Here is a 12,835-nt window from a genome sequence, read left to right on the forward strand (position 1 = left end):
TACTTCTGGGGGGAAACAGCCCAAGCACACACAAATTTTATTATGAGCACTTAGTTCAGTGCCTCAAAATGCACTTAAGTGGTACCAGGCCAGCTGTATAATCACTTCAGTGGATACAAGAAATCTTTTAAGTACTACAAGTGATGGTGGCAAAGGCTAAGAATAGCTCAAGGCTCAATGAAGGGCCAAAAGCTACAGCTACCCAATATAAGATTTTAAGGAGAGCTTAATATAGGAAAGTAGAGGCTCTAGCTAGTAAAGATAGCAAGTAGATTTGCAAGCAATTTGTAGCTGCTCCATCCATAGCTCAATAAAATAGTCCTTTGTGTTTGCAGAGTTCTGGGGGGAGGGGGAAAAAAGAGCAAACAGAGTATTTTGAAGAGGCGGAATTAGTTCCTCCTCCCCTCCCCCAGGAAATTCAAATCTGTCCCTGAAACACTTCCCACCCAGGTATAATTAAGGAAAGTCCTTGGGTTGGTTGGTTAAATTGGGTTTCACACCCAATTTAAGATTTAAATCTTAAATTGGGTGTGAAAGCGAGGAAAAATGAAGATCAGGTTTTTCTGGATAAAAATGTGGGTGTATGTGTTTTAAAAATTACAGCATTTCACAAGTTCTCATTTATGTTCAAACTGCTTTACAGTGAGTTAAAAAAAAATCAAGTACATAAAACTTACAAAAACTTTTACCACCCTGCACAAGTTGTTAGCAACTTTCAAGTGCAACTAGTTAACTTCAAAGCCATGTAGGACCAAGCTGGAACAGCTAATGTGCCCATATAAGTGAGTAAGGCCAGATTAATGTATAGACAAGTTAAGCACGTGCCTAAGGCCCTAAGTGAAAAAGGGGCCCAGCTGTGCTCATTTTACATATTATAATTGAGTGAAAAAAGTAATGTAAAAAGTATACACTATTAAGTAGGGGCCCACAACTTTGTTTGCCTAGGGACCACTAAAGGGTTAATCTGGCCCTGTAAGTGAAAGTCTAATTTTATTAGGCCCCCTAATTTTCCCTCTGTGGAGTGGTAGGATTGCAACTTTTCAAAAGGTTTTGTTAAGACAAGTTCTATACACCTTAAAAAAATGCCATTTCTACAAATTCCCTAGGGTACTATTCAACACCATACCTTAAAAAATGTAATGTTTTTCCATTTGGGTTTCACAACTTCCAAGCAAATTTATGGTTCTATTCCCTCTCCTCAACTGTTGTGTAGCTAAGCTACACATGTAAATATCTTTCCATGTAATACTGCCACACCCTCCTCCATGCATTCTTTGCCAGATGAGATATGAAGATATGAGTGAGTCCTGATTTTCTCCCAAATTTCAGATTTAAAAATTGGGGCAGAAATAAATGTTAACCCTAAAAATGCTGCCTGACATGATAAAAGACTGACATTTTAAAGGTCCTCTAATACTTTGAAACAGGTGAAGTTGTTGGATAAACAGTTTGTAATGTAGCTCTTGTCTAGTGGCTAGAATAGCAAAGTGGGAGTTGGAAAAAATGACCTGAAGGGCACTTCAATCACTTTAACTACATCTGCAAAATAGGCCCCCTCTACATGTGCAGGTAAAAGGTGTGATGGTATCTAACATGCAATCCACACAATCGTGCCTCCTGCTATACCACATACATGCACCAGCAAGAAGCAAGCTCCCACAGGCAGGAGCACCCCCCAGTTGAGGGACTCCCAGCTGCCAGACCCAGCATCCCCTCCCAGCTGCAGGGGTGCCCTAAACTGCCAGACCAAGCATCAAAAGCTATGGGATTCTGACTCCTTGTGCTGCTGGGATCTAAGTTAGCAGCTGCTGGGGTTAGAGTCCCTGCAGCTGCAGGACTCCCAACTTTGACTGGGCATAGAGCACACCTGTGGTTGGAAACCCCATCAGCTGAAGGGCACCCCTGTGGCTGGGAACCCTGTCAGCTCCAGGCCACAGGGGAGACCTTGCTACATGTGCCAATTAAGCTCAATAACAATGAGCTATAAAAGTTCATACACATTGTTAAGGTCTAAGTTTATAGTGGGTTGGGGCTTTCTATGGTGTGTAACTACATTGTATGTGCAGCTCGTGTTAAAGTTTGCACAATTAACCAGTTAACTGCATGATACCTGTGATGTGTAGAGGGGATCATAGGGATATACTTAACTAATTTTTAAGTGCTTTACAAAAAAAAGTATGTGGCATTCATTTAAAGTCCAATCATTTAGGGCTTAATCCATATACACTGTTAAATACTTAAGTATTTACAATACTAAATACTTTTGAAAAAAATTCCTTTTGGTATAAATCATTCAGCCAAAGAAACACACACTGTGCAACTGAATGGGTTTACCCCAAACTGCCTCTCACTCCTATATCAGATAAGGCTGTTAAGGATGGTGTTAAACTAGGCTTGTCATATATTTCCTCTGCCTTTTACTTACAGAGGGAAAAGACAAGAGGCAAGGAAGGATGGGCACCTTAGAGTAACTAGTTCCAAGAGGCATAAGCTTCTATAGACAACAGCCAGCTTAGGTCAGATGCTTTGTGCTTGACATCAGGCTACCTCTCACTAGAGGGAAAAAGATAGGAAAGAAATGGCTGAGGGCCACAGACTCCCATAGTTCTGCTCTGGAGCCAAACAAGCAGTAAATCAATCGGGGTGCGCGAAGCCATCCATATTCAATTCAGCCCGAATCAGGAATAGTGATTTGATTTGGATCACTGTCCCCTATTTGTTTCGGCCAAATCTGAATCTGATAATTTGATGCCAATTCAGAGGATCAGTGATTCGGACGCAGAAACAGCTTTAAAAGTTTTTTTCTACATACCCTGAGGTAGCAGGAGTGACTCGCGATCGCTGCTATGCTGGGACACATGGGGTGTCCCACAGGAGTGCAGGGGGGCCCTCCACGTGCTCAGTGGCAAACCCAGAAGTGGACTGGAAGTACTGGCTTGGAGATCGGCCACAGGGGGACCCCAGGTGCCCCCCCCCAGACCCAGGAGGCATCAGTCACTGAGCCGAGGGGGTGCAGGGGGTCCCCCAGCATGCTCTCCGATGGACCTGGAAGTGCTTCTGGTCCACTTCTGAGTCTGCTGCCGAGCACGCTAGGGAGCCCCCTGCGCTTCTGTGGGACACTCCATGCGTCCTAGCATTGCAGTGTTCACGAGCCATCTGCTACCTAGAGGTATGTAGAAAAAGCATTTAAAGCTTTCTTATGTCCAAATCTCCAATTCAATTCAGAAAGATTGAAGAGTCCTCTGATTTGATTCGGATTCGGAGATTCGGCCACCAAATAGAGCCAAATCTCTACTGAACAAAATCAGGGACCAAAGTTTCAAACAGCCCTATAGATCACTACCTGAAGTGCTGCCATTGCAGATTTTCTGTGATCTATGAAAATGGAGCATTAGAAGTTGGAAACTGGATTGACATGCACTGGAAGAAAAGCACAAACATACTACACTGGTTTCCTTGGGTCTGTTCTCATGATAATGAGAAACTGAAGAGAAAGTGTCTAGGAAAAGCTGCTGAACATAAAAACACAAATAGTATTTGTGCAAGCATCTCATTTTAATGGATTACAGGACTCCTGATGGGTTTCAAATATGCTAGGTTTCTTACACGCTATGATTTAGCACTTTTAAAACAGAATTTTGTATTATTACTTTCCTATTTACTTGAAGTATGTTAAAAGTGTAATACCTTGTACCAATTCTTGAAAATTATGTAGTACCCTAATAGAAACTCTCACCTGAGCTTGAGAGCAGAACAGGTCTTTGAGGAGGTGATCGTTTAACTGCACAAACATTTTTATTTTCACTTCCTCGCTTGGAATTAAATACGGAGACTGCCACTTCAGCCTTTGAAACTGGCGTATTTCTTAGAGTGATGGTACCTTCCTTGTGCATATTTTTTCTTTGTGCTGCTCCAGCTTTAACTGAAGAAACCTGTAAAACACAATTCTGTTTTAAGAACAAAGTTGTCTATTGCTAGCTAAATATGTTTTGGTGTCAATTATCAGTAAGTTACTAGTCAACATGACATTGGTTAGATACTTACTGTCATTTGATCCATGAGAGAAGAGACAGATGAACAATATCCTTTGCAACTAAGAGCTTAGCATATGCATGAAACTACTGTATGGCCCACAAGAGCGGGGGGGGGGGGGGGGGGGGGGAAAAGGACAAAGAAGGTACCAGGCAGCTCATGAATGCTGTGATGCTGGGAGAAATGGAGCATCCCATGGGGGGGGGGGGGGGGGGGGGGGGGGCGGGGGAAGAAGAGAGAAAGGACGTAAAACTTGAAGTATGTTAAAAGTGTAACACCTTGTACCAATTCTTTTCAAAGGACATAAAACTAATTCCAAATTAGCCATGGACAATTATATGAAGTCTATGCATAAAAAGACAAAACACTTAACAAGTCAAGTTTAATTTTAAGCATTAATACCAATATCCCTCCTTCCCCTCACCCCCCTTTTTTCCAGGTACTTTGATTTACTTTGTGTATTTTGAAACACTAGAAGTCACTTACATGGGTTACAGAACTGAGAAGAATGAGAGTTAAAGGGCTGAGTTAAATGTACTCTGTTGCTCTAGTACTATGATTATGACATCTTAAAACCAAAACCAGGAAACTAAGTAGGGTTGTAAATCAGCAATCAAGATCAATTGAGGGCTACTCTCTTTCTTGAATGCACATGGAGTTAACCAGACAGAAGCCTTTTCCCATTCAACTGAGTTGATAGTTAAATTCAGAAATGGATGTAAAGCACTGGGCCAAGCTTCAACACCCTGTCAAGTAATACTGTCAAATTTTAATTGCAGAAGGAAGTGAGAATCTCAAAAGCCCCCATAAGATAAAAATAATTTCTAATATCAGCACCCAGAGATGCTCCTGTCCATTTTTGGGGGGGGTAATCCAAATAGTTTCATAATAATTTGGACACATTTAGAGCCACAAATTTCACTTCTAATTTGAGCCACGACCCTTTTCCCAAAGTGAATTGGCTTCAGTAAAAAAGGAGATATTATTTTCCCTAATAAGAATTTAGATAAACTCCAGTGCAATATTCTAAATGCTCTATGCAAAGAGCATTTAACAATGTAATCCAAGGGATTTTCACATTTTAACAGAAATAATAAACCAGAGGCTTCCATCTTGGCAATTAAATAGATGGAAGGCCCATCATCTTCCCTTAGAAGCCACCAAAAATCAGAGCAAAGCAAAAGAGGTAGAGTCCTTGTTTATGAAATTATGGCATTTTAGACTTAAATTTAAAATATTATGTTGTTTTGTAATCCCAAAGTTTGCCTTGGTAATTTCATTTTGAACTAAAAAGGGTTCCATTTTGAACTGCTACAGCACAGAGTTTTAGAAGTATCTGGCAGATCTTTCAAAAAGTTGTTTCAGTTTAATGATGTTTAGTGTAATGGAAAAGACCAAATGAATTTGACTATTGACTATTCTATGGTCATTGGCTCAGTAGTAAGCAACAGTAGGTAAAATATCCTACCCCCACTAAAGTAAATGGAATTTTTGCTAGTTACGTCATGGGTAGGGTCTGGAACACGCACCTCTGAATTTCTGGCTCCCAGTCTTTGACTTATATCCTAGGACTTAATCAGCTGCAGAATTTTGGGTCAGTCCATTAGATTTGGGCTGACAAATACTCAAAAGGCATCCTTTACAAAAATGGTAAAGTGATAGTGAAAGGCATAGCCAATACATTTCAGAGTAGATTTGCTTAGCTTGGATATCCAAACTAGTCATTTTTTAATCTTTAAAAGTAAGTTTATAAATCATGAGATATATCAATCTATCTAGATATTTTAGATATTAAAAATCAAACCAAATCTCTAATATTAAGCTAGATTTTAGATATTAAATGTTAGTTATTTTAAACAACTCCACAGCTTACCAGGGGGACAGACGATAATTCAAATGTTTCATTCACTGCATCTCTTCTTAATGCCTCAGTTTCTGAAAGTCTTCTGATATTGAGATTTTGTTCATTTTCAGCCCAAGTCTGATGGACATTTGAGATACACGGATGTGCCAATGCATTTGCATTTTCCATTTTATTACTTAATGTCCCTTTTGAATTCTGTTCATATGTTACAGCTGTAGCAGCAACAGAGGAGTACGCAGAATTAGAAGAGCTTGCTTTATCAGCATCTTCTGGATTCTGCTTTAATGCAGGCGTTTTTGGTACCCTGTGGGAAGCGTTTTTGGAATGAGTTGCAGCACATACAAGTTGGCTAGGAGAGACTTGTTTATGAACATGTTGCTTATTCAACGACGTTGCAACTTTAGTGTCACAATCTAAATAGATTCTCTTTTTCAAAGTTTTGATGGAAGAGGACAATTGCTTTGGGGAAGAAACTGGTGAAGATGAGGAAATAGTAGATAGCTGAGGCAATCCCAGAGATTTTGATGAAGCACTCTCTTTGGACTGGATCACAGGTCTGGACATAACTTTTGGTTTAACATTTTTGAAGTTCGGTTTTGGAAAGCTAACAATCTCAATTTTTCTAGTTTTGGTTGCCATCAATGTAGTAGGAGACCCATTTGCTGGTTTTCCTGCAATTTGTCCTAAACTACTTTTAAGTGAAGTTCTTCTACCGTGTTCTCTCTCTACCATATCATTCTTTCCTAGTTTAGAAGGGATGCTGCCAACTTCTGATAAAGCTGAAACAGAAAATGTTGTGTTTTTGGACTTTTCTATAGGTGTCGAAGTACACGCTGTAGAATGGCTTTCATAAGCTATGGGACTAAAGACTACAAATGTTGCTTCACATTTGAGCTCAGGTGAAACAGTCCCTTCTGGTTTTGCTATACTTTCTGGTATTGATTCATATGCCACTGACTTGCTTTGCACATCCTGGAAAACACTATTTTTAAAGGCATTTTGTTCTTTGGTTATATGTTTACTTGCTCCATTTAAAATTTGCTTTTGTTCTATGCTTTCATCAAAACTCTGTATTGGAAGGATGCATAAATCATTTGCCAAATAATTCACTCCTGTTTTGGTAGGACATTTGTCAGTTTTATTATGTTCAGGCGTGCTATGCAAATACTTCGTTGGTGCATCTTCATACATACAAAAGTACTCTGGTGATATTGAGCTCTTACAATGAGGTTCAACCCATTCCCCAACTAGCTTTAAGGGCTGTATTTCTTTTTTGAAGGATTCTCTGTTTTGTGATGCTATATCAACATAATTGGTGTTTTTCAAAGGCTGTTCACAGGCATCTGAAGAAGCAGAAGGTAACATCGCCAAATCTGAACAGATGTTGTTTGATGTATTTGGGCCCACTGATGCTTCCAGCACTGAAGAACTAAGAGTTCTTTCAGGACTACTCGTATCAAAACTTTTTCTCACAATCACATCCTCAGAAGAAGTGCACACAGTAAAACACATGTCTTCATGTTCATCTTCTCTCATTTCTTCCAGGGTTTTAGATATCGCAAGAGATGTATCAACATTAGCAACATCTAATGTCATATTAGCGTGACCTGCTTCATCTCTGCTGTTAACATTTTGGCTCAGTTCTGAAGTGGTAAGGTGCATTGTAAAGTTTGTATCAGTCAAATTGTAAGGAATGAATTGTTCAGTACTTTGACCCTGCCTTCCTGTTAGGTCAAGGTGATCTTTCCGGAATCTAGTAGGTTCCTTTAAGTTATGGTCCAAGACACACATGCAAGTCTGTTCAGCTGCAGAAGGCACACAAGTGGCACCTGTATCTGACAAGACAGGGCTCACACTAACAAATTCACCAGCAGTGTTTAGTATATCAAATGTTCCAATACATTGTTGGTTTAAAGAAATACTTTTAATATCACCCATATCTTTAAAATCAGCATCCTCTGCTTGCTCAATTTTATTATTTTGACTAACTGAATTTCTGTTTGTACCAGTAGTGCAATTCATTAAGGGGGTCAGATTAGTTTTATTGCATGTAGTTTTATCTCCATTTTCATCCTGGATAAGTAAGGGAGACTGCAAACCATTCCTTGCCTCCTCTTCTATTTTTTCAACATTCATTTTGAGTTTTAAATTTTAAAAACTCTTGTCATCTTATTTGTTAGAAGTCCTAGAGAACAACTTCTTCTGAACACTGCAAAACATAAAAAAAAGTTCTCTTCCAAAATAGTCCAGTTTTAGTCTCATCCATTCAGCGTATTATTCTTTCTGCTTGTAGGCTGTTCAAGTATTTCCACCAGCACTCAAAACCTTCAACTCCTTATGTATCCTAAAATTAAAGACATGAAACAGTTAAGTGAACCAGAATTTGACATTTGATATTTTAACACAATCAGGCAAACATTCAGTCCTACCAGACAAAATTAGAGCTATGTGATAACTAAAAAGAGAAGAAATCAGATTATGGCCTTAAGTTCTCACCCCTACTGCTGCCTCAAGTTGCGGAGCTTTCCTACATTTAACTCAAATGTCTGGTAGTTCAGTTGGTCCATAATTTGTCGAAATTTACTGAAACTAAAGAACAAGGGCTGATGGCAAGTATCAGCCAACTCCTTAGGGCCATCTCTCATGGGACACTTAGTACATGTTAAAATCTGTGCAGTATTAGAAGTTAGTGTGTTCTGAACAGTTTGAATGGTAATGTTTACTACCATTTTAGCATGCACAGCTTGCTGATTGTTGATCCCAGCCTTGACACTGCAGTAGTCTTGAACTGATTCAGGTACAGTGCTGACAACGATGTGATTTTTAGCCCCAGCCTTGGGACAGTCCAGGGCTGCAATCATCTGGCTTTCAACTTGATTCTGGAGGAATCTGACAAGTAAAAGCCCAGAATACTTCCTCCTGATGTGTGGCTTTCCTAATCCCACCTGGAGGCTTGATAAAGCAGAGAGGTCCCTGGTTCACATCATGGCTGGGTGAGAACAAACCTGACATATTGGCCAACTGCTCCATGGAGACAATAACTGAACATATGTTACTTGATACAATCTTGAGATACTCCTTACATGGAAAGTAATAGCTTTGCTACAATACAAACACACTTAACACTTGCTTTACTAATGTGCAGCCGCTTGTGTTAAGTATATTTAAACACATGCTAAGTTTTAAAGGCCATATTGCATTTTATTTTCTTATTGAACCTTCCTGAGAACTCTGCTATGTAAGTCACAGGGATCTCATCTCTGGGACTAGGAACAGACATTACACATAAACCAGTTTAAGTGATCAGAAACTGGTTTAAACCTGTAACAGAACAGATATTCATTGTACATAAACTAGTTTGAAAATGGCTGAAACAAGTTTGAGATAAACCTGGCTGAATGTAGCATCAGACTTAACTGATTTGGGTCAAATAGGTTTATGCAAGGTCTGTCCCAGACCCCTTGCTGGTTTAAGTTAAAAATCAGACTCCCCCAGCATCCCAGCATGCTCTCTGGGCTGGGCAGGGCTCTCCTGCTTCACAGCAGGGCTGGCGCCTCCCATCTGCTCCCTGGCTGGAGCTTGGCAGAGACTACAAGCTGCTTCCTCCCATCCCAACCACTACTCCTGCGAAGCAAGAAATCTCACCTACCATTCTGCCTTGCTGAGAGGTGTCTGTATATTAGGTAACAGACCCCATGCTGGCTATGGTCTGTGCTGTGGCAGATGGGAAAATGTCAGAATGAACAGGTAGCTGGTAATGTCCCTCGGTTGTTTTCTTAATAGGGTGATAAATAATGAGTTAAGGGTGATAAACACTGTGTTATCAATTCCCTGCTGGGCTGGGCTGGTCAGAAGCGGGGAGGGGGGGGACGACCCCTCCCTAATCATAGTGTCCTGCCAGGGCCTGGACAACCCCCGCTCAGCTCAGCACTATGGAAGGAAAGGGGCGGCTGCTCTAGCGCCCCCCAGCTTCTAGCCTGAGCCACTGCAGGTACGTGCTTGCATATATGGGATGTCTTTGCAATTACAAACTGATTTAGCCTAGGCTCAGGCTTTGTGAATGTCTGTCCCTAGCCTGAATGGTTGCAAGAATTACAGCTGCTAAAGCCTGGAACAGAATTGACCTACCTAAAAACATTACCAATTAGTTTGAATTAAAAAAAAAATAAATCTGGAAAGTTTTAGCAATAGGAAAATTTTCCTATCAAAGCAATGTTCTACAGGGGAGAAGGAGGGAGAGAGGGAGGGAGATTTAAAAATGTGGTGGAAGTCCTTGAAATCTGCTGGAGGAGGAAACAAAAACAAACAAAGAAAACCCTCTGCCGCCACACAAGACATTTGAAAAAACTTCTTTTGAATAATAAAAGAAAATACAAGTTCTATTGGCTAACAGTTAAGAACAAATTTGGAATGCATACATCTGTAAGCAGAGATGGGTAGCAGACTTTGTATTATGCATAGTTATGATGCGGGGAGGGAAGGGGAAGTAAATTATTAAGCAGGTTACAAATAAATATGAAGAAGTGTAAGCAGTTTAACAGCAGCTAAAGCAAAGGAACTGCCAGAGACCAAAACGAAGAGAAGAGAAGAACAGAAGATTCATCTGTGTACAGTGACTTTAGAGAACAATGTTGATAAATGTCATCTTTACATACATCCTGGGGGATTGGATGCATCTTTAAAAAGTTACAATTTATTGTAAGTTGGATTTGTTTATAAAAAGTTAAAAAAAAAAAAAAAATCTTACACTGTGGGACTTGAAACACAGTAGTTCAGGATTTAGTTAATGTTTTTCTAAAGCCATCTCATACTTACAAAGCATCAGTGTTACTGATTTAAAATTTATCAGCTCTTTAATAGAATACAAATGTAGTACAGCACTAACAATTCATACACCTGCTGAATATATGGGAAGACAAAGCGAGTGGTGTTAGTTGAGCCCAGCATTTCCTAAGCCTGGTTGATTTACCTTCTCCCCCCTCCAGTAGTAAAGTCATGCCTCCCGTATTTCAACTACCACCAATTCTCTGGCCTCCCCTGCTCCAAACACACACAAGCACTCATTCTCTCTCCAGCCACTGCCACTTCCCTTTGCACCTGCCCCTAGTCCAATTCCTGACCCTAATTCAAAATCACTAGCAGGAGAGTAATCAGCAGTAGAGGAAGAGGTGGCAGTGACTGAAGTAGTGGGGAGAAAATGCTTACTGCTGCCATGATTTGCGTATGTCCCTATTGGAGGTTTTCCCACCCCTGCCTCTCCCTTTCCCACCTCCTCCCCTCCAACCTCCCAGTGGAAGAAACATCCCACAGTTTAAGAAATCCTCTGCTAGGCAATGCATGCAGGATACCAGCTGATACACTGAAGAAAAAAAAATAACATCTCTAGGGATAGCTGTAAGTGAATCACATATAGTAACAGAAGCCCACAGCAGAATTGGAAATGAGAAGCAAGTCTGACTCAGTCCAGCACTTTAACTGCAAACCATTCTTTCTCTGAATGGAAAGCCAAAACACAGGACACATGGTTATAACGGTGCCAAAAGTCTTGCCAAAAAAGCCACTCTGGTTTGCTGATTTGCAGCAGAAGTATACCTTGCTCATTCTTATCCTGACAGTTAAGCATGTTCCTTGATCGCTGTAATAATCAGGCATCTCTCTCCTACTCCGTGACATTGTCCATTTTATTACACCAGAGAATTCACACATGAGTACTTAGAATCATAGAAAAGTAAGGCTGGAAACATGGGCAACTGGTGTCTCCTGAGTCAGGGGGGCACTTGCCTCTCCCCCTCCTCCCCCACCCCCAAGCACCCAGTCAGCAATTGGGGGGTGGGGAGGGAAATCGATCATGCCGACCTTGGGAGGGGGTTCCCTGTGGCTGATCATGCTGACTCAGAAGTGCCAGTGGCACTCCTCCTGGCACCCCCACTCCCCCGCCAGCACTCTCGGGGGGGACACCAGTGTTCCTGCCTGCCCCCCCCCCAGGGCCTAAGTAGGGAATGCTGGCTGTCAGAGTGTGTACCAGCACTCTCAGGGGGTGCACATGTACCCCCATACACCCCCTATGCATCGCCACTAGCTGGAAAAGATCTTAGGAGGTCATCTAGTCCAACCTTCTGCTCAAGGCAGGATACACCCTACCTTAACCACCCTCTACAAATGTTTGTCTAATCACTTCTTAGAAGTGCATGAACAGCTCTCTTGTACAACCACAAAAACGCAAAGCAATGTCCTGCCACTGCAAAGACTAACACAACTACAACTACAGCCCAGCCCAGACCGACAAGCGTAGCAGATAAACAGGTAAGAGATGGGGACCAGGGGAATGCTGGGACTAGGGGGTCAGTATACACATCTACTGGAGGCCTGAAATGCCTCTACACTAATGCCCGTAGCATGGGGAACAAGCAGGAGGAACTCGCCCTCCTGCTGGCTGACACCAGCCCGGACATTGTGGGGATTACGGAAACATGGTGGGACTCCAAGCACGATTGGGCGGTGAATGTCAAGGGCTATAGGCTGTACAGGAGGGACAGGATAGGAAAGAGAGGGGGGGGAGTGGCACTCTATATCAAGGAGGAATACACATCCTCGCTAATTAGTAAAGAGTCAGGGGAGAAGCACTCTGAAGTGCTTTGGGTTAGGGTTCAAGGTAAAAGAGGGGAAAGGGACCCAACAGTGGGAGTTTACTATAGACCACCCAACCAAGGAGAGGAGCTTGACCAGGAATTCTTGGGTCAGCTCACCGAGGTAGCGAAGGCTAAGGATGTGGTAGTCATGGGGGACCTGAACTTCCCAGACATCTGCTGGGAGGAGCAGTCAGCCAGGTCTGAGTGCTCCCGTAAGTTCTTAGACAGAGTCCAGGACCTTCATGTAACCCAGGAGGTGCACAGCCCCACCAGGGGGGATGCCTTGTTGGACTTGGTGTTGGCCACGGGC

At 41.7% G+C, this 12,835-nt stretch overlaps 1 protein-coding gene across 5 annotated transcripts in view; it reads right to left on the reverse strand.

Moving 5' to 3' along the window:
- The window catches only part of MTUS1 (microtubule associated scaffold protein 1), a 164,092-nt gene that overhangs the window by 107,075 nt on the left and 44,182 nt on the right, over positions 1-12,835 (reverse strand). For 4 of the 5 annotated variants that reach the window (XM_006015860.3, XM_025207524.1, XM_025207527.1 and 1 more), the window contains exons 2-3: positions 5,906-8,240; positions 3,737-3,932 (exon numbers count right to left, since the gene is read on the reverse strand). In XM_006015860.3, coding sequence (XP_006015922.1) covers positions 3,737-3,932; positions 5,906-8,032 — 2,323 coding nt within the window. In that variant the 5' untranslated portion in view covers positions 8,033-8,240. Of the gene's footprint in view, positions 1-3,736; positions 3,933-5,905; positions 8,241-12,835 lie in introns of those variants that run through there. The other variant, XM_025207540.1, reaches the window with a different exon arrangement.

The sequence above is a fragment of the Alligator sinensis genome, unplaced genomic scaffold (genome assembly GCF_000455745.1).
Source record: "Alligator sinensis unplaced genomic scaffold, ASM45574v1 scaffold528_1, whole genome shotgun sequence".
NCBI lineage: Eukaryota > Metazoa > Chordata > Crocodylia > Alligatoridae > Alligator > Alligator sinensis.